The sequence below is a fragment of the Crocuta crocuta genome, unplaced genomic scaffold (genome assembly GCF_008692635.1).
Source record: "Crocuta crocuta isolate KB4526 unplaced genomic scaffold, BGI_CrCroc_1.0 scaffold30, whole genome shotgun sequence".
Classification (NCBI taxonomy): Eukaryota; Metazoa; Chordata; class Mammalia; order Carnivora; family Hyaenidae; genus Crocuta; species Crocuta crocuta.
In genome coordinates, this window is record NW_027528345.1 from 13,859,279 (window position 1) to 13,880,568 (window position 21,290).

General features: G+C 50.6%; 1 protein-coding gene and 1 long non-coding RNA gene across 5 annotated transcripts in view; both read left to right on the forward strand.

The window, feature by feature from the left end:
• Nucleotides 1–2,199: 2,199 nt before the first annotated feature.
• HOXC4 (homeobox C4) lies at nucleotides 2,200–4,512 on the forward strand. 4 transcript variants are annotated; one of them, XM_077753632.1, is made up of 4 exons: nucleotides 2,200–2,403; nucleotides 2,517–2,634; nucleotides 3,287–3,632; nucleotides 4,126–4,512. In XM_077753632.1, the coding sequence occupies exons 3-4, from the start codon at nucleotides 3,293–3,295 to the stop codon at nucleotides 4,479–4,481; spliced, it is 696 nt and encodes a 231-aa protein (XP_077609758.1). In that variant the 5' UTR covers nucleotides 2,200–2,403; nucleotides 2,517–2,634; nucleotides 3,287–3,292; the 3' UTR covers nucleotides 4,482–4,512. The 4 variants fall into 4 exon arrangements, with proteins under 4 accessions (XP_077609758.1, XP_077609760.1, XP_077609757.1 ...); XM_077753634.1 differs by having other exon boundaries at nucleotides 2,358–2,442; nucleotides 2,575–2,634; XM_077753631.1 differs by lacking the exon at nucleotides 2,200–2,403 and having other exon boundaries at nucleotides 2,472–2,634; nucleotides 2,751–3,632.
• Nucleotides 4,513–10,841: 6,329 nt separating this feature from the next.
• The window catches only part of LOC144222920 (uncharacterized), a 33,277-nt gene continuing 22,828 nt past the window's right edge, over nucleotides 10,842–21,290 (forward strand). The window contains exon 1 of the long non-coding RNA XR_013332502.1: nucleotides 10,842–10,966. This is a non-coding gene — a long non-coding RNA (uncharacterized LOC144222920). The remainder of the gene's footprint in view (nucleotides 10,967–21,290) is intronic.

Consider the following 21,290-nt stretch of genomic DNA (forward strand, 5'->3'; position numbering starts at 1 on the left):
GGTGGAGTCTCGGCTGGCTTGCTGTTTTCCCTTGTGATAGGCGACTTTCTTGCTATTAAGCTATAGGCACCCAGAAAGAGTTTCATGGCGAATGCTGTAGATGAGTGTGGGCAAATTTGGGGGAGTCTCCCAGATTTCACTTTCTGGAGGTGCATGTTGAATTAGCCGTGCAAATGTGGAATGAGATCCCCACATATTTCTGGCTGCATAAGGAGGCATCTAATGTATGAATAAGTGTCAGTAGTATGTATGCATATATGTGTTTTAGCAATAATAACCAAGACAGACTTGACATTCAGCTGGAGGCAGCTGAACTCTCTGTATCTACTTGTACATACTGGCCCAAGGTGGGTTTTCTGCTCCCGCTCCTTTGACCCACCTGCAGACGCTCAGAATCCTGGGGAGTAGAGGTGTGGGACGGGCAATGCCTTGGGAAGAACTCCCTAAGAATCTTGAGAAGGTGAAGAGATGGAAGAAAAGAGGCTTGTGGCGGGGGCAGGGCTGGTAGAAGGTGAATCTAGAGGAGCCAGGCCAAGACCTCACCTTTCCAAGGTGGGGAAGAGAATATTCCGGGCCAGGACTGGGTGGGGCAATGCTATCCGGGTGCTGGCCTGAAAGGGAGGTTGGGGGTGGGGCCGGAAGGCTTCCTCCTCCTTCAGCGACCCTCCCCCACCCTACCTGAGCTCCCTGGAGCTTTGACTCTCCCTGTGGGGCAGTCTGGGGCTGCGGTTCAGACTCTATGTAGGCAGCATTCAGCACTGGTTTCCCTTTGCCCTCTTCCAGCAACTTATAATGAACCCGCCCTACCCCCAATAATGACGACAAACAAAACCCTCCCGGACTCCGCACCACTGTCCCCCAAGCAGCAGCCTTCTCCCCCTCACAGTCTCGCGGTCCCCTTCCAGCCAAACTGGCCAGTCCTCTCCTGCAGACGGTCCCAGACAGGACTGGGCAGAGGTTCTCAACCCACTTGGGAAATGTGGGAACTCCTCGAAGAGATGGTGGACCTTCAGGGAATTCCTGTTTCCTCACCCACCTGGTGGGAGGGGGGCAGAGCACTGTCCTCTCCGGGAGAGGGGATCCAGGGGCCCCCAAGCACTGGTGAGCCTGGGGTGAGGGGGGACTTGGCATGCCATTGGAGGATGGAAGGTGGCCAGCGGGCCCAGGCGGTTCTCATTCCTGCCCTTAGGGTGAGCCCTAATTTGGAAGTGGGGACCCCCCTCTCCGGCATCCCTAAGGCAGTGAGAGATAGGTGGGGAATCTCCTGCCTTTGGTCTCCCTCTCACGAGAGAGCTTTATTTTTTTTTTTCTCCCTTTCCCCTCCTCATTCCCTTAATTGCAGATGTTCTAATTAAACCCTCAAATAGTTGTTATGCCGTTTTAAAAGGTACTTATTCAAGTGTCAACCAGGCTGGGCTGGGAGGAGGCAGCGTAGGGCGGCGAATTAAAGGTAGATTGACTAATCACGGTGGCGATCATAATAATAAAATCAGAGGGAAAAAAATCACATTACGACTTTTCGTGGAAAGGAGGGAGCAGGCAGCCAGCGGCCGCCAGCCCTGCGCCGCCGCCGACACAAAGAGTGCGGGCGATTCCGCGAGACTGATTTATGACGTTTTACAGCCCTATAAAAGCTGGAGCGACGAGGCAAGCGCTCCTACCACCGCTGGCAGATTTAGTCTAATAAATAAAACATAAACAGTTAACTTTATGTGTCACTTTTATTGTTATCAAGTAAAATATAGCCGAGCCCCGGCAAGCTATGATTTTAAACTATAATTGTTATCAAGTACAACAAGGGGACCCAGCTCCCTCCCTGGGCTCTCCCTTCTGCCACCCCCCAACTCTGAGTTATGGGATCAGCTAATTGGAATTGGTGGCACGGCGTGGCCACCCCTGGCTGGGGGGGGGGGAGGCGTCGGAAAAAAGCTGCTGTTGCTTACCCCCTCCCTCCTCCATGGCGCTGCCACCCCCGCCATCGGGGTGTTCCTGTGGGTGGGCAGCAGAGCTGGGGGAGCGTGGAGGAATGGACTGGAGGCCCCCAAGGCCTGCCCGGCCTCCCCAGCTTGGTGAGCTCACCCCTCAGCTTTTGGAAGGCAGCCTGGAGCTGGCCCTTGGGAGTGTGTGTTTACATGTAAACACATGTGTTACATGGATACGATCCCTGGCCGGAAGCAGGCTCTACCCACACAGGCCTCCCTCTCAGTTAGGTCGGCCCACTGTGGGGACGAAGAAAGAAGAGCTCCCAGGGCCTTGGCTGGGCACTTTCACGGCACGGACTCCTGGCAGATCCCTCTCCTCCTCGACCCAGGTCCTTAGGAACCAGTGCTGGAGGCAGTTGGAAGAAAGCAGCAGGCCAGACGGAAAGAGCGGAAAGAGAGTGGAAAGAGCCGCCAGCCAGCGGTGGAAGAAATCCTCTGCTCTGGGGCTGGGGCAGGGAGGGTCAGTGGGTACTAGGGGAGGAGGGCAAGGCTTCTGAACTCTGCTTTTGCCAACCACTTCCTGTCTCTCTTCAGCGGGGGCTCAACCCCCCAGACCTCCAGAAATGACGTCAGAATCATTTGCATCCCGCAGCCTCTACCTGCCCGGTCCAGCTGGGACCCTGCCTCGCCGGCCCCATGGCCAGAGGGTTGGGTGAGTGTGTATGGGGAAGGGGGGCTGGACTCTGGTATCCTTGGATGGGGGACACCCCAGGCTCTCCAGCCTCCTGGGCCCAGCCTGGGCCCCTCCCCATCCAACCTCCACTCCAGTCCTCCTCGTTCAACTTCCTCTTCCTGCAAAAGAGGGGCGCTGCCCGGTGACCTACACAGACTGAGACAGGATCGCCATGAATGGAGGAGACCTCTGGAAAAGCTCAGGAGCCGAGGCCCAGGGGGCCCACCGGAGGCCCAAGGGGAGACCCCGGGAGGGGGCTGAATCACCGCCTCCCGACGGCCCCCCAGTGCCCGGGCTTTGGAAGGGAGCTGGGGGCTTCCCATCTCCTTTTGCAGGGGAGGGTTGTCAGTCGGCGGAGTGCGCACTGGGGGCACCTCAGCCCCCGCCAGCTAACCCCACATCACCACCACCACCACCCCCAGCACCACCACCACCACCACCACCACACACACAAAAAAATTGGATACATTTTGAATAAAGCGATTCGGTTCCTTATCCGGGGACTGGGTTGCTCCGTGTGATTGGCCGGCGGAGTCACATGGTGAAAGTAACTTTACAGGGTCGCTAGCTAGTAGGAGGGCTTTATGGAGCAGAAAAACGACAAAGCGAGAAAAATTATTTTCCACTCCAGAAATTAATGATCATGAGCTCGTATTTGATGGACTCTAACTACATCGATCCGAAATTTCCTCCATGCGAAGAATATTCGCAAAATAGCTACATCCCTGAACACAGTCCGGAATATTACGGCCGGACCAGGGAATCGGGATTCCAGCATCACCACCAGGAGCTGTACCCACCACCGCCTCCGCGCCCTAGCTACCCCGAGCGCCAGTATAGCTGCACCAGCCTCCAGGGGCCGGGCAATTCGCGAGGCCACGGGCCGGCCCANCAGCCAGCCCCTGACCATCCCTCCAGCGCCGCCAGCAAGCAACCCATAGTCTACCCATGGATGAAAAAAATCCACGTTAGCACGGGTAGGCAACTTTGCTTTTTGCTCTCCCCCTCCCTCCCCTCTTCCCCAGCGCTCCCCACCCTCCCCGGCCCCCTCTGGCCCCCGTCCTCCTTTCTCTCCTTCCCCCTCTCTCTCCAGGAGCGACTCTGGGTTAGCACAATTGAACTGGATTTACGAGCGAGAATGGGTAATTACATCCCCCATAAATTTTATGGCTTAGCTACTCTGGGCAGTCCGAGCCATGTGCTACGATCTGTTATGTATGTGTGAAAACTATGCTCGCTTTCTAAGGGCGCATAAATAATTCAGTGTCGTTACAATGAGGATTCCCCTCTTATTACACTACAAAGTCTCCCGCTTCCTTCAACTTCTTTATAACCCATTTAGCTTGATGACTTTATTTCCACCACCCCCTCCTCCTGTTCCACGGAGCTGAGGATGGGGTGAGGGTGGGGGGCGGGAGCCTGCTGCCTCTGAACCCCACTATTTGCTTTTCCCCTCCTCCTCCCCCCCAGTGAACCCCAATTATAACGGAGGGGAACCCAAGCGCTCGAGGACAGCCTACACCCGGCAGCAAGTCCTGGAATTAGAGAAAGAGTTTCATTACAATCGCTACCTGACCCGAAGGAGAAGGATCGAGATCGCCCACTCGCTGTGCCTCTCTGAGAGGCAGATCAAAATCTGGTTCCAAAACCGGCGCATGAAATGGAAGAAGGACCACCGACTCCCCAACACCAAAGTCAGGTCAGCGCCCCCGGCCGGTGCTGCGCCCAGCACCCTCTCGGCGGCCACCCCGGGCACTTCTGAAGACCACTCCCAGAGCGCCACGCCGCCGGAGCAGCAACGGGCAGAGGACATTACCAGGTTATAAAAAATAAATCACACCCTGCCCCCACCCCCATGCCCCCNATTTATAGAATTTAATATATATATATTTTTGGTTCTTTTCTCTCTTCCTCCCACCTTCTCCCTTGTCAATTCCAAACTGACGAAACAGATAAACAAGCCCTCTGTCCTTCTCTCCCTTCCACTGTTAAGGACCCTTGTAAGCATGTGATATTATCTTAGCATGGTACCTGCTGGGTTTTTTGTTGTTTTTTTTTTTAAGGCCAATTTGGGGGGTTATTTATTTTTTAAGGAAGAAAGCTGCAAAAATTATATATTGCAAGGTGCGATGGTCTGGTTTGGGTGAATTTCAGGGGAAATGAGGAAAAGAAAAAAGGCAAGAGAGATTTTTAAGCCAATTCGCCTCCTTCTCCTCCTCCTCCTTCCCCCCTCTTTCCTTAGGCCTTTTGCATTGAAAATGCACCAGGGGAGGTTAGTGAGGGGGAAGTCATTTTAAGGAGAACAAAGCTATGAAGTTCTTTTGTATTATTGTTGGGGGGGGCTGGGAGGAGAGGGGTAAGACAGCAGACAAAGCTAAATGCATCTGAAGAGCCTCTCAGAGCTGTTCAGTTTGAGGAGCCAAAAGAAAATAAAAATGAACTTTCAGTTCAGAGAGGCAGTCTATAGGTAGGAACCCCCCCTCCCACCATCGTGGTTATTGTGTTTTTGGACTGAATTTACTTGATTATTGTAAAACTTGCAATAAAGAATTTTAGTGTCGATGTGAAATGCCCCGTGATCAATAATAAACCAGTGGATGTGAATTAGTTTTACGTCAATGTCTGATGGTTTCTTTTTATCCCCCTCCTCCTTCTGGCCTGGTAACGTCCCACCTTCCCTATAGTTGCCTAAGTTTACTCTAAGCAAACACACACACATCTTAACTCACAACTCGGTTTCCAATGTCCTTAGAAAGCACCAGCAAGGGGGCTGGGGCAGGGGATCCTCAGAAGAGGGGATATGGGGGGCTGATCTCTCCTGTCCCTTCCCTGAGTCTGCAGAGGCCAGACTCTTCTGGGGGTACTTAAGAGTGGAGCTGGGGGGGTCTCACTTCTCTATAGTTAGGCGTGGTGTCTTCTTTTTTTGTGGCTCTCCCTCTCCCCTCTCCTCTTTTCTCTCTGCTGAGTAGGCCTGCCTGATTTGCAGACAAGAAGGCAGGTTTAGGGAGTAGGGACGGAGAAGAGTTTTCATCTTTTAGGACTCTTTGGGGATGAGGGGTTAAGGAGGATGCCCCCTCAGCATGCGTGTGCTTCTCAAAAGAAGGAAGATTTTGAGCTGGTGCTTCTGTAGCAGCCAAAGGAACTGTCAGGGTGGATTCTCTGTTTGTTTAGACTTGGAAAGCAGGGTGAAGTGGAGGCCAGAGGCCTAGGAGGCCCCCTTGCATGGGTAGGCCTCAAAGCCTGATGCCTGGAGATAATGAAGAACTTTTATTTTTCTCCATAACTTTTATCACGGACCTCCAGGTATTGAGAAAAGACACAGGGAGAGGCAGGGACCACCCCTTTTCCTGTAACCTCCCAGGTCCTGGCAGGGCTTGAAGTTAACTGCAGCAAGACTCTCCCGCTGTTAAAAAAAATTTTTTCCCCAATGGTTTCCCTGAGGTTAAAAAAGAGAAACAAACAAACAAATAACAACAACAACAACTGGTCCGGATTACCCGAATAATTCATTTAAACCAAAGGCTCCCAAATAATCCTAATCTTGAAGACCAGGCCCTAAAGCAAGGCCTGCTCCAATTTTTGCTGGTTTGTTGGGAGAAGGGGGGGTGGTTGTTGGTGAGCTTCTCAGATAATGTATCCAAATTTCCGAAGAGAGGGCTCCCAGAAGTAGAAGAGAGAGGGAAAGGAGATCTGGGATTTGTAGAGACGCCAGGGGACACCTCTATCCTCTCTCCCCAAATGTTGGGGTGAAAGGTGACAATGGGACCAGTTGTGAAAATCTGTTGTTCGGTGTGCTGTGGATTTATTTCCTCTTGAACCACTTGCTGGCTGGTACTTGGAGTGGAGTGCGTGTGCGTTGCGTGTGTGTGTGTGTGTGTGTGTGTTGGGGGGAATCACTTGGTCCGGGAGGTCTACTTTCTCCTCCCTCAATGGTGCCCTGGAGACAGCAAAACATGCTGCCTACAGTGTGAGGAAACGAGGCCAACAATTATCTGGAGTTATTTTATGTGATCAAGTGAATTAGGAGCCAAATCTGACTGTAGCTCCTATCATCTTGAGGCAATTGACTTTGGGGCAGGAAAAGGGGGTCTCACTGTGCTGGGGAAAAGGGAAAGCAGGTGTGTGCGGGGGGGGGGGGGGGGGACTTGGGTGTCTTTTCAACCCTGTAAGGAAGTTTAAGTGGAAGGGGGAGGCGGAGAGAAAGAAAAGGAACTTAAGATCCACAGTCTTTCCTAACTTTGCTTCTTTGGTTTTAGAGGAATTTAATCCCCTCTCTTCCCAAAAGTGGAAGAGGTGAAAGCAAGGAGGAGAAAAACTCCTACCTTTTATTTCTTAAGCTTCTTCCTGAACTTGCGGAAGGGACACTGTCTGGCTCGGGAAGGCATCCGGAAAGCATCCGGAAAGGATTGGGAGTGTTCTTTTATTTCCCCTTCTTTAGGGGCTTCTCCCTCCTCTCACACATGCTGTACACATAGTTGTTCTCTGTCCCTCTCGGTCTGAAAAGGGGAAACATTAGAAATCCGTAATTCTTGACCAGTGACACAAACCGAAACCCCCTTACATCTCTGAGTTTTTGAAGATTTTGGCCTCTGGCCTTCCCTCCAGTGGGCTCCATTCTCTCTTCTTTCCCCAAAGCTCTCCTTTCCTTGGACCTGAACGCCCAGAATGGGATCAGGGTGCCGAAGAGGGATGGGGAGGGGGGTGGTGAGGGCCATGGAGGGCTGACCCCTGGGCCGGCGCCCCTAGCTCCAGCGGTCTGGGTCCCTGCTGATGCTCCACTCAGAGCTGCTCCAGCCTCACTGGGAAGCCGAGGGCTGGAGCTTTTATTGAAGTTGGGTTGAGCAGAGGGGAAAGGCTGNCCACCCCCATCTCCGACCCTCCCAAACCAGCCCTCGCTCAGCCCCTGATCTCCAGATTAGGATGCCACTGCTTTTGTAGGGCTGGAGATTTCTTGCCCAGAGTAATGGGAGAGGCAAGGCGCATGAATGGCTGCCAGCGCATTGTAGCTCTCTCTCCAATGGCTAAGTTAAAAGAAGACGGGGTGGAAGCGGCAGCGCCAATCTTCCAAGGTCCTTCTCTCCAAGCACCAGGAGATCCCCACAGGTCCAAAATCCCCTTGACATGTAAGTAGTTAGCACTCGATCTGCTCAGGGCAAGGAGTACAGCACTTTCCACTCTCTCTGTTTGCCATTCAGTTTTTAGCTCAACTCCCGATCTTGGGGAGTGAAGGCGGGAAATCCAAGCCTGAATGGAGCGCTTCCGCTTGGGGAAAGTGGAGTTTCCTTGCCGAGTCGCGTACCTAGGGAGTGAAGAAACTTCGTTCCAAAAGGAGAAGGTGGGGAGGGAAAGTGAGCCTGGGGTGGGGGAAGGACTGGGGAACTTTACTGCTCCGAGGGCCTCTCTGCTGCTGCTTGCATGAAGTTTCCTACAAAGTTTTCTCTGCAATCTGTGCATCAGCTTCTTTTTTTTTCTTCCATGTGTGGACTTAGCGGATTGCAGTGCAGAGCCGCCTTCTGCTGTGAGATGGATGTGTATGTGTGTGTGTTTGGAGGAGTGGTAGGGAAGATAAAACAAGGGGTTCTCAGAGCTTGGGGACCAGGGTACTCTCTTCTAGGCACCATTTGTCTGCTTGTCCAAATGATTAGGGGAGACGGACTCCGAAGGGAGCCCTTGAGATGGAGGGTGCTCTCATGGGAGGAGCAGTGTGCGGGTGCAATTCCACCATCTTTTCCTCTGCTTTTTGCCCAGTCCTGGGGGAGTACGGTATTGCCCTCACAAAGCTACTCCTCGTGGTTTTCCACAGCTTCTATCTGGTACCCCAGCTTCAAAGAGCTAATTCTAAGAGACCCTTTCCAGGCTTGGAGAAAGAGACAGAGGATTCCCCCAACATCAGTGGCCACCAGAGCAGAGGGGATATTTATTACCTCTCTGGATATCATTATCTAAGAATACAATTTTATGAACTTCCTAATCTGTTAGCTTGATTTATCTGATGGGCAGAAGCCCAAAATAAACATTTGGGGGATCTGGTAGAAAAAAAAAAAGAGTCTTTGCCTCTGACCAATCTTTCTGATAGAACTGATCACTCCCTACCAACTTGGCCTGCTTCTGCTGCACCCCACATAGCTAGCCCCATTTTAATTTTTCTCTGCAGAGCCTGGCTGTTTGGGATATCGGAGTTTTAGCTGCCTCTTGGGCATTAAAAATGGTAGGGCATGCTGTGTGAACCAGAGACCTGAAGGGGTCCCCTAAGCCACCTTAAAATCTGTGTAGCTCCAGGAGCTCAGATCCCTTTTGGATTTGATAGCAGGGAGAAACCAAGGTCTGCTCATCTGCCGTCTAGGTCAAGGAGCCCCTTCTCAGACCTGGCTCTGTCTCCACTCCTCAAGATTTGTCTTCTCTCTGGCATCAGCTCTGTAGTTGTTTTTTTTTTTTTTAAGGGTCCATCCAGAAACGGAGCCTAGATCCATGCAAACAGGGTCAAGGGCCTCTGCAGGTCCATCTTCCTGCCTCCCGGTTCCTGCAGACCCAGCTAGCTGATAAATTGGGAAGCAGGGAAGACAAGGATGGGTAGGGAAGGTCTCCCATGTCAGGGTGAATAGGGTTACAGAGTCTAATAAATGGAAAGAACTATTTAAAATTTCCAGTCCCCATCAGCAATTGCCAGATTTCCTAAAATGTAGGGTTCTCGAGGGTCTGTTCTGCCAGCCGTGATGGGTATGGGTCAAACCCAAAGAAGTGTCACCTCTGCTCATTCCTCCTTTCTGACCCTCTCTTCCCACTTCCAGAATCAAAGAGGGCAGTATATTTGAACTTCCGGGGGAGAAGCCTTAACACGGAGGAGCGAGCGGGAGGCACTGCCAAACAGTCCGACCCTCGGTCCCCGCTGCCTGCCTCTGGCCTCCCAGGCAGCCTGTGCGAGAGAGTGGGGCACAGAGAGCGGCTGCCGCCACCGGGGGTCCCAGCTCCCTTCTGCAGGGACCGGGGTCCTGAGGATGGCGAAACGGGGCCGGCCCGGGCAAAGGTGAGGTGCGAGTGGCCCGCAGCGGCCCGGCGCCCCCTCCGGGTTCCACTCCACGGCCGCCCCGGGCGCCGTGTCGCCTTCGGCTGGGTCATGACCCCGGGCTCGGACTGTGGACAATAGGGCTCTGGGCAGGGGCCTCGGGCTGCCTGGCCGGCGGAGCGGGTTCACTGCGCGGTGAACTCCGCTCCACCTCCAGGGTCTCGCCCTTTAAGAGCCCAGGCTCCCCCTTTTCTCCCCTCATTTGGCCTTCATTTTTTTTTTTTTTTTGGTGGAAAATTGAGCACACTCTCAATTGCTCCTCGACCCACCGACCAATACCCCACAGTTACCACCACCGAATAAGCTTTCATTTTCTCTAGAAATGAATGCATACTTTTCTCCCAGTAACAAGGGTGGGGAAGTGGGACCCTCTCAAGATTTTTGGTGGATGCGTAGAGAGAAGGATCCCAGGTCGTCAAACCAGCAAATGGTCTCCTCCATCACAGCAATTCCAGGCCATGAATGGGTCCTCCCCGCACCTCCACCCCAACCCACAGGAAGAATTGCTTCCCTCTTCCGCTGGCCTTTGTCTCTGGGCGCCAGATTAGGATTAGGGCTCTTATAAAAGGGGGAACTCGCTCTTAAATCTGACGGGGAAGGGACAGAGCTGGGTGATCCACGGAGGGGGTGTGTGTGGGTGCAAAGGGAGTAACTTGGGAGATATCCCCCAACCGGCTTTATCCCCCCTCCCTGACCTCTCCCCATCTCTTTGATTGTCTGGCTCTTGTTTGTGTCTCTGTCCCTTTGGTCAGTTGCACGGTGTTTGTAACTTGGCGCGTGTGGAGTCCTTCCTCTCAGCTAGAATAGACCTTGAAAAATATGGTTGCAGAATAGCGGTTGGGTCTAGCTGGAGGCAAAAAAGGAAGGCAGTTTGGTGAGAGGAGAAAATGGGGGAGGTATGGAATATTCCCCATGTGCATTCGCTCCTGTCTTTCCCCAGCTTCCCACCTCAAGCCCTGTCTTGCCTGAGCAAGCTCAAAGGTCAGATGGAGAGATGCCCTCCCTCCCACTCGGAAACCTTTCTTCTTGGACTCTGTCTCTCTGCCGATTTTGACCCATTTTGCAACGTGACTGCCTGCAGCCCTGCTTGTTGTTGCTCCGCTGTTTCAAGGGCTCCGCCTGGCATCTCTACTGCTTTCTGTGCTCCGGGTGTCCTCACAGCCCTGCTCCTCTGCCCCTCGCATCGTGCAGCAGTCAGCCCCAGGGCTCTTCGTAGAACTCCCTTCCAACTGAGAAAGCAGAGAAGAGGTACCAAAAGGTGGGTGGGGGGAGGGGGAGGGCCGCAATCTGGAGGGACAGCTGAGGTTCAAAGGTTCCTGGCCGAGCCTCCAGTCCAGGCCACCTCAGGGGCCGATCTGACCGCTCCAGAGCCAGCAGCAAATAGAGCGAGGTTTTACAGCCTGGGCAGATGTCAGCCTAGCCAGCTCACTCGGATTCCCCTTTATCTCCTTCACCAAAGAGGCTCCAATCCCCACTATATCTTTGTTCTCTTTTCTTTCCCCCCACCTCCCCCTCCTCTTCCTCCGTTTGATCCTGCCTTTCCCCCTCAAATTATTTCTTTAGATCTGGAAGCATCTGTTCCTGCCTGCCCTTCCCCCCAACACCCTCCTTTCCTCCTTTTCCTCCTCCCTCCACTTTTGGGAGTCAAAGAAGCCCCCAAATGGAGGCCTCTGGCTTCTAGCTGGCTCTGCTACCCCAGGGCCCAGAGACCCGTGAGGCCAAACCTTGAGAAGCTTCCCCCACCCCCAGTCACTTGCATCTCACCCTCCCAGCTGGAGAGGGCCCTGGAATGGCGTAGTCTGAGTCCTTCCCCCAGGGACCAGGCTCCTCTCTCGCTGGGACAGCTATCCATTAAATGCAGGTAAAAGCAAGGTGTCTGAAGTCGAAGAGTTTGGTGCAGGTTTTTAAAATAATTGCCCCAGTTCTCCAGGGGCTGTTTTGGGCTCCAGAGTTTGAACGTATCTTGATATCCTGACCACAGAGGGGAGGTGGCCTTTTCTAAACCTCTCTGCCTGGTCATTCTTTGTCATCCTCTTCTGTCCCTTCTTTTGATGGCAGACTCATTTTCTGAGCCATTAGAATGCCCCTCAAGAGCTCCCAGAATTCCATAGCCCAAACTGAGGAGACCAAGATGGGGTCCACCCTGTGCACCTCTTTTCTCTGTCTTCCAAAAAAGAAAAATCGAAGAGAAAAAATGACTCCCTTACATCCTCCACCACTCATATGCAGGACTATTTGGTCTCTTATGGAGAGCATGGTAAACCCAGTCAGGGTAAACAATAGACTGTCTTTTCCTCTCTTTGTCAATCCAGTTGGGTCTCAGTCCAGATAATTCAGGCCAAGACTCTTGAACTCTGCCTGGGAGACCTGTCTTTAGCAAGAAGCCACTTTGTATCCCAGAGCGCCCGACTGGAATAATCCCAAGGTCCTTGCCCTAGCGCACACAGTCGAAAGCCGGTAGAAGAGCATAAGTCCCCTCCCCTTCCTTCCCTCCAGCTCCATCCTGAGATGTAGCCCTGCCTGGCATCCTGCTCCCTCCTCTGTCCTTGAAGACCAGTGGTTGGCCAAGAGCCCCAGATTCATGCTCCCCATGGCTTGCCACTCAGTTTCCATGGCAATGAGAGGCAACTGAACTATTCCCCCCTGTCCCTCAACTGGTTGGATAGACCTATACCAGCCAGGGTGTACTCTGGGGGAACTTGACCCAAGCAAGATACAGGAGGTGGGAGTGTGTATTTTGTTATGGAATTTTTGCTAATTAGGATGGAAGAGGAAAGCCTGGGAAGCGAGTCCCTCCCTCCAGCCTGTCATTTCACACCGTCCTTTCTCTCTGCACACGTGAGACACACCCTCAAAACACGCCTGACAGATTCATGCTAGGACCTCAACACATTCGTTTCTTCTGTTCCTGCACGCGTGCGTAGGTGACTTTGTGGAAGGTGTGTGTGTGTGTGTGCGCGCGTGTGTGTAAAGGTGATTCGTGACAGACAATGACATCCCACCTAGAGCGCCTGTGAAGGAGATTCTTTGACTTATCCCTGGTAACAGAGGCTTTTGCTGTCCCCTCTTCCCCACACACTGCTCAGATAGGCTTGCTCCTTTACTGAAGACCGTGTGGCCTGAGGTCTCACCCTTGATCCTGCAACATGGCTCCTTAGGCCTGGGGTGGAGTCAGAGGTCTTAGGACATCTGGTTTCTCACTAAATACCTTCCCTTCTTCAAAGTTAAATCAAAACCACAAACATTTATCTCACCCTCCAGGCTGCACTACTCTGCCCATAGGCAGGACCTAGGAGACCACCGCCACACAGACAGCTGCAACTGCAGAATAGCTCTCTCCTGGGGTTGCTAACTGCCTCACGGCGGCGTTGGGGGAGTAAGTGGGTTAATGTATGAAAAGCACTTCGATGAGTGCCTGGTATATAGTGAGCTTTCAATAAGTGCTATTCTCCTCCTCTTCCTCCTCCTTCCTATGATTATGATTATTATTATTAACAGTGATAACAAGCATTTTCTTAAGTGCTTACCATAGAGCCGGCACTGTGCTAAATGTGTTACCTCACTCGAGCCTCACAACAACACCGTAAGGAGGCTGTTGTATTCCCGGTCTATACAGGAGGAAGCTGAGGGAGGCCCGGGAGGCTATCTGGGTCAGACTTGCTGGACTTCTGGAGTGGGTGCTCTGAACTCGTCCAATTCCTTGCTCGTGATGGGCAGGGGCACCGGCCGTCAGGGTGGCATGAGTTTGGCAGGGAGCACTGGTGAAGGGCAACGCCAGCCCGAGCACAGCCAGGGCCTACAGGAAACTGGCTTTTGCCACTCGGCTTGTTTTGGCAGGTTCTTGTCTTAACGACAGGCCCTAACCCAGTGGTTCTCAGAGTTTTTGGCCCTTACACTCTTGCACTCTTTATACTCTTAAAAATTATTAAAATCTCAAGGAGATTTTATTTTATTTTAATTTTTTTAATGTTTATCCAGCTTTGAGAGACAGAGCATGAGCGGGGGAGGGGCAGAGAGAAAGGAGACATAGCATCCGAAGAAGGCTCCAGGCTCTGAGCTGCCAGCACAGAGCCTGATGTGGGGCTTGAACCCATGAACCGCGAGATCATGCATGACCTGAGGCGAAGTCAGGCGCTTAACTGACTGAGCCACCCAGGCACCCCTAGGCAAATCTCTTTAATGTCTGCCTGAATAGACAAATGGATTCTCACGCCTGTGTCCGCATTCAATTTGCTGCAATACATTGTTTTGGCTGAAGTATATGAAGTACATAGGCTCACACAGATAGGTAGTTGAAAGATGAAGGACCTCTCTCAGAGCTCCTGAAAGGGGCTTCAAGAGCCCCCAGGGATCCTTGGACCACATTTTAAGAAACACTGATCTAACTGACTGAGCTAACCAGCGGAAGCCACTTCGTAACACTTGTACTGGACACCATTTCAGCTTAGTCGTGGCGCTTCTGACTCTAAAACCTATCATCATTTCACTATCCCATGTTATCTCAGGAATGTGTTATCTTAGGCAATTGATTCCATTTTTCTATCCCATAGATTAGATGAACAGATATACATGCATACACACATACATGCTATGTATGTCATAGATACATATTCATCATTTTTAGTATGAAAATGTCAGGCAAAATATGAACTTATAGACAAACAATTGCCTTCTTGTGTTTGGCATTGTTTGAGACGGACAGCTTAGCTACAATATATCAGTCTTGTGTTTCAAGAGGAGAAACTAAGCCTCAGAGAATGAGGTGACTTGCTGAAGACCTGTGCTCTGCAAGAGGTGGAGAGTAGACTAGAACTCCTAGACCTGCACTTACCTACTCAGAACTCCCCTCTCTAGAGAAAGGGCTATATAACGGGTGTACGAAAGGCGGATGTGTGCCATACACAAACTCTTTGTGCAAGCATATGTGACGGTTGTATTTATCTGAACATACCTGTGTACGAGAGGAGAGAACTATCTCGTGCCTGCGTGCAGAGTTGCAGTTTTGTCAAGAGGTGGAAGGCACCAGTCTGACAATGTTTTTTCTTCCTCACCGAACTCTCCATGTGTCTCTGGTCCTGGGCTGGATCCGTCCGTTGTTGGGAACGTTTTGTTCTTCCAGGTCCCCCGTTGGAACATTCTCACTGGGGGTATATGAATTGCTCAGATCTTCACAGGAGCACATAGAACAGATGTAACAGTCTGATCCCCTTCTTCCCCTCCCCCCACCCCGAACACCAGTTCTAACGCATCTTTTCAAAATAAGTGATCTACAAGCGTACAGCCATGGAAAGCATAGCCATGTGAACAGCGGTGTGTATATGTCTCTGAAGATGCAGATACGGAGCCCTTGGGCGTCTGTATGCTTGTCTGGGTCAGCCTCGTGCAAATGTGTAAGCAAGTGGAGTTTTAGTTGTTTCATTAACATGCTAGGTATTTTATTCGCAAATTCTGTATTTCATGGCGGCATGAGGGTCACGTTTATGCAGGATCTAATGAGAAGAACCTTGGGTAAGAAGTCAGGCTGCCTGAATTCCAGTCAGACCTTGCTGCTCCCGGTCGCCTTAGGCAAATCCCTTACCCATCGAGAGCCTTTGCTTCCTCATCCGCATGATTGTGGGGGAACCAAGTATAGTCTCAGCTACATCTCTGGATGGGGAATGTAGTGGGAAAACAGTAGATGCCTGAGTGGACATGATTGTTTTTCTGTTATTGAGAAGTCCAAATACAATAGTACAGAAAGTAATATAAGCAGGCACTCATTTACCCATCACCTTACTTTAACAATGATCAGCCCATGGCCAGTCTAATTTTATCTAGATCGAAACCCACAACACTACCTCATATATTTTGAACAAATCTCAGACATCATGTCATTTCTTCTGTGAACAATTCAATGAATATCTCTAAAAGATAAAGCCTTTTTTAACAACATAACCACAATATCATTCTCATAACCACCTAGACAATTTTTAGTAAAATTAGTTAGCTTTTAAACAGTGGAGAAAGGGCTTTAACAGCTGGCTCCCCTGTGCCTCATGCTCAGAGTTGACGAAGATCAAAGGAAAAGGCAGAATGGCCAGGAAAGGATAAAGTCTCCTCGTTTATTCCCATCGTAAAGTCCCAGTTCACCTTTGGACACTACCCTCCACTCATTAGGTCCAGTAAAAAATGGGATGAGAGGGGACCGTGGAGGTCTAGAACTGGTGGAGGCTGCCAGAAGGGGCCCTGGAAGACATGGCAGACCTCATTTTTGAAGAACATAGTTGTTGAGTCAGAAGGAATCTGAGCAGAGGGCCTGCCTGCCCATCCTCCAGCATCAGATTTCATCCTTGGCTTGCCAAGCACAGACTTCACAATGTCTGAAGTCCCGTGGAGCTACCGATCTCCAGAGATGTGCAGATCTATACATGTAACAGCATCCTCGCTCAGAATCCCAAAAGGAGCTAAGGACAGAGGCACAGGCAAATCCATGCACAGGCCACGTCCAAACACATACCGACCCTCAGAGACAGATGCAAATGTCCAAGTACATATCAGTGGACTTAGCCATGTGGGAAAACGCAGAGACACAAGTCCAAACTCTCAGACATATGTGACTATGCAGGGATACAAAGTCCCGGTACAAAAATACAGAAAGTCAAATACAAGAGCCGGGATGCATGCAAATACACGTTGGGTTGCTTTTACTCAGGACCAGTCAACATGGCCAAGGTCCATTCTAGCGGGCTCCTTCCCTCTCATCCCATCAAACAGGTCACGTATCAGCCAAAGCTACAATCTGTGTCATGTTCATGCAGACACGCCCCTGAGATAGGTCATCCCAAAGTCTTCCCACTGCCCCTGACAGCACAAGTTCTCTATCCCCCAGTCCTCTCTCCTCAAAAGACAAGATGGAGAGTACTGTGTGTCCATATGAATGTATATTTCTTGTCCTAAGAAGCCAGCTCAGTAAGAAGGGGGAAGGACAGTGGCCCTGTGCAGATTTTAAGTCAGCTCAGACTGACAAAGGAACATCGCTTTGCCTGCACCGTGCTACAGGTATTGGTTGGACTGATTTTTCACTGAATTGGTTAACCCAGGTGGGTGTGTTGGCATCTTTTAGACATTACTTGAGAGTGCTTTCTCAGGGCCTGAGTGAGGCTGTGTCCATTGTCATTGTCTGGGCTTGACTCTTTTGAGTGAATTTACCAATCCCTTCAAAGAAAAAATCCATTCAAAATTCATTGACCTGCTCAATGGATCAGATGGTGGTTGACTAGGCTTTGCATGGCCACAGAGTGATTCTGAATCAAAAAGGATGGCCATGAGGCAACTGGGTGGCTCAGTTGGTTAAAGTGTCTGACTTCAACTTGCGTCATAATCTCACAGTTTGTGGGTTTGAGCCCCACATCTGGCTCTGTGCTAATAGTGCAGAGCCTGGAGCCTGCTTTGGATTCTCTCTCTCTCTCTCTCTCTCTCTCTCTCTGCCCCTCTTCTACTTGTGCTCTCTCTCTCTCAAAGAATAAATGAATAAACTTAAGGGGGAAACATGGATAGCCAGAATCCCACAATTTAAAAATAAAATCCATCAATTAAGCAGAGATAAACCAGTGGGGCTATGTGGCACTAGGTTCACCAAAACCAGTCAACTGACTAAAATATCCTCATTTCAACCAATTTTTTTGTGAGATGCAGCAGCAGCCACAGCATCTGAGTCAGGGGACCCAAATACGTTTGCATCAAAAGCTGAATCTATTCTGGCATTTTGGCTGGGGAACGGGTTGTGTACGTAACTGTACAATCTTGGAAATATAACGTGGTGATGCCTTATTTATAAGGGCTGTGGGTGTGACTGGATGACGACATGTATCTGGAACTGCGCCCACTTACAACCAACATCAGCGACGGGAATGCAAACATAGTATAAGCGGGGCTTTCCCTTTATGTGGAATCACAAGATGTTAGGTATCAGGGGGACCTTTGGGCTCATGTGGAAACTGAGGCTTGGAAAGTTTTAAATGTCTGAGATCACCCAGCAAATCAATGGCTGAGACATACTTAGACACTGCATTAGTTTGCTAGCATTGCCAGAATAGTAGCATACGCCAGGTGGCTTAAACAATAGCATTTTATTTGTTTGGTTGGTTTTTTGGAGTTCTTGAGGTTTAGGAGTCCAAGATCACGGTGTTGGCAGGGTTGATTTCTTTCGGGGTCTCTCTCCTTGGCTTGTAGACGGTCTTTTTCACGTGGTCTTGGCTTCCCATGATCTTTCCTCTATGTCTGTGTCCTAATTTCTTCTTAGAAGTGCACCTGAAATACTGGATTGGGATCCACCCATATGACCTCATTTTACCTTAATTACCTCTTTAAAGGCCCTGCCTCCAAACATAGTCACACTCCGTGGTACTGGGGGTTAGGATGCCAACCTATGAATTTGGGGAGGAACATAATTGAGCCTGTAACAGACACAGAGATTCTGGACTCCCAGGCCAGTGCTGCTGTGCCCACATGAGACTGATAAGGGATCTGGTGGATTTTGTTCTTGAATCGGTTCAATTTTGTGTCATTTCTCAAGGATGCGGAAGTTGTGTAGGAGCAACGTGAGATTTACAAATGTTTCACAGGGCCAAGGCCCAATGGGAAACTGAGGGAGCACTGCCTGAGGAATCTAAGATTAGACAGACCACCAAATACTGGGAAAAGTAAGCAGAATCTTTAGACGGGAAGGGACCCTGTGAGGTTCCCTGGACTATATGGGGGAGAGGGGATGAGAATTTACCTGGGGAATTCAGAGATCGAAGTTGTCAGAAGACTCTCCTGACTGGCAAGTTCTTTCTTCTGTAGAATCAGCACTCTTCCTGCTCTTTAAGCTCAACGCCCTTCCCTTGCCGTCTGTCCTCGGGATTGGACAATGAGACAGTTTCTTTCCTTTGAAGCTTTAAGATGGCTCCGACAGCATATTAAGGAAACTTCTCTATTCAGAGCAGCCTCTTTCCTCACATGAGGCTGGTGGGAGGTGGGGGGAGGATCGGAGGCAAAAACGTTGTGTTTACCCATTTGCTCTCTGCCTGAGCCCTTCAGCCCCTCTGCAGGCCCTGGCCAGCTCTGGGGAGTGGGGCAGAAACAAGGGGAACAGAGAGACCCTCTAACCTCACAGAAATCACAGATGGGCTCTAGTGGGATCATGGGGTACGGTGTGGGTATGCCGAAGCCTGTGCCCCAAAGCGGCGGCCCTCGGGCAGGAGGGCTCCATCATTATGGTGGTTGTTGGTGCCTCTGCTCTCTGCCATGGGAAGGAAGCTTGGATCCTGGGGTTTAGGGGGAGCGATGAGAAAAGTATTCAGCTGAAGTGCAAAGAGAGCCTGATGCAGCATGGCTTAGAGATCAAATTACCTGGGTTCTGGTGTCTGCCTGAGCCTCAGTTTCCCTTCCTTCCCAGTGAAGTGGTTCAGTTAGGACATCACTAAGATCCTTCCAGCTCTGAGCAAAAACTAGAGGATGCTGGGGGGCAGGGAAGGAATACTCTTTGTAGAAAATCAAATGATGGACTATGTGTCTCCGTGAACCAAACCAGGCACAGAAAACTCTCCATCTTCATTCCAGAGTTGGTGGGGGGTAGGGGAGAGGGGGTGTGAGCTGTGGTGTCTCCTCATTTGACAACTCAACCTTTTCCACAGGGCCCCTGCAGGCACACCATGGGGAGCTGGGTCCCTTAGGGACCCTGCCCCCCCACCCCCCACCCAGGGGAGTGAGGCAAAGGCAAGATGGGGCAAGACAATGGCAGGGTATCTGCCTGGTGCCAGCCATCAGGTAAAAGCAGAGAAATCAGCCCCCCGTCTGCTTAGTTTCAAATATCAGAATAAGGGATCCAATTTTATAGCTTTCATCTGAAGTTAATGGATAATGAGATGCAGGATCAGCCTTATGCACTGATGCAGTTTAAAGCCCCTGGGAAGTCTCTGTTTCCCCCTCCCCAATTATCTTGCCGCTGAAATGCCGTGAGCTCCACCATTAGAGCGCGCGGTGTTAAGTGTAGTCCTCTGCAGATCACATCTTTTCAAATACAAAAGCACCGCTGGGATAGTTTATCAAACAAGGATAGAACCAGAAAAGCAGCGCTTGGGGCTGGGGGCGGGGGTGGGGGGATGCTCAGGGAGTGAGGGGTTCTGAAGATTAATCTCTAGATACTTCTCCGTTTCACATTGGCTGACCCTGGTGAAAAAGTGAAAAGGTGGCTGCCTGGGGAAGTGGAAAGTCAAGGGGTCCCCTAGAACCCAGAGGCCTCAACTATGGGAAAAGGGTGGACTCCAAGTGGCTAGGGTAGTCATTATGCTGAGAAATCACAGGGGCTGCCAGTAAAACTGAATTCAGAGAGATAAAGATGCTAATAGTGTACATGCATTTGGATTTGCCACTGTAGAAGCCAGTGTACGAGCGGGCCCCCCTCTGTATGTCCATAGGACGGAAAACTATTTTTTTTAATCCGTTTCATTTCCATGATTATCTGCTGTTTATCTAACCCAGGAGGCATGACTTGGAAGTGTTAACACACAGCAGATGGGGAAACCTGGTTCAAACCTGGCTACGTGACCTTGGGCAGGTGACTTAACCTTTCTGAGATTACATTTCCTCATCAAATGTAGTATAAAGCACCTGGCCTATAGTCATCTTCTCTAAATGGAAGCGATTATAATTATGAGTATTGAGGGGGCTTCAAGACACTATCCACAAATTGGAACTACGTCATGGAATGAATGACCACCATGTTCAGAACAAATCAGAAGCTCACATCCTGACAATTTGTGCTGAATGTTCTTTTTAGCTGGATGAATCCAGTTTCTTCCCAACTGAACTTTCTCTCTCAAGATCTGTAATCAGTAATATTACTGTAATATTACTTTATCAGTAATAAAGATGCAGAGAGAGTTCTGGATTCCTCTAAGCAGCCTGGAAACCTTGGATTTGGGGCAAGGCTAGTCTTATCCACAGGGAGGATGGACGGCTGCCTCCATGATAGGGACTTAAACAGAAGCTACCCTCACACAAATGTCTATCATGCCACCTGCCATGGGTCTGAAATCCCATCATTATGGCTATTTCCTTCCATCTGGGTAGTGGCTCCTGGCGGTGCTCCAAAAAGCACGCCGTTTCCCAAGAGAATGTACGTGTCAACACTGGGTGGGGCCTCCTAATCTGGTCATCTGATTGTGACCCAGTAGAGAGTAGACTGGGACTCGGACAAGAGCGTTTTGATAGAACTGGGGATACGAAAGGGCTGACAGCGGAAATTACAGGCAGCAGAAAGGCATGAAGGCTATATAAAGAGGAAAAGACACCAAATGGGCTAGGGGACCCGTCAAAAAGGTCAACTCTGCCGCATATGGCTTACACAGCTAAGAAGTGGATTCAATCCTAACTCTTCCACTTCATCTTTATACTGAGTCTACCGGTTTTTTGCATCCTCTAGTCTAGGCTTGCTTCTTCCCGGGTGTAACTGCGTACTTGGGCAGAGAGGTGGAGGCTGACCTCAGTGTCTGGGTAGTCTGGGCAGCGACACCCCGCATCTCAGGGACGGGCCAAGCAGCTCCATCTG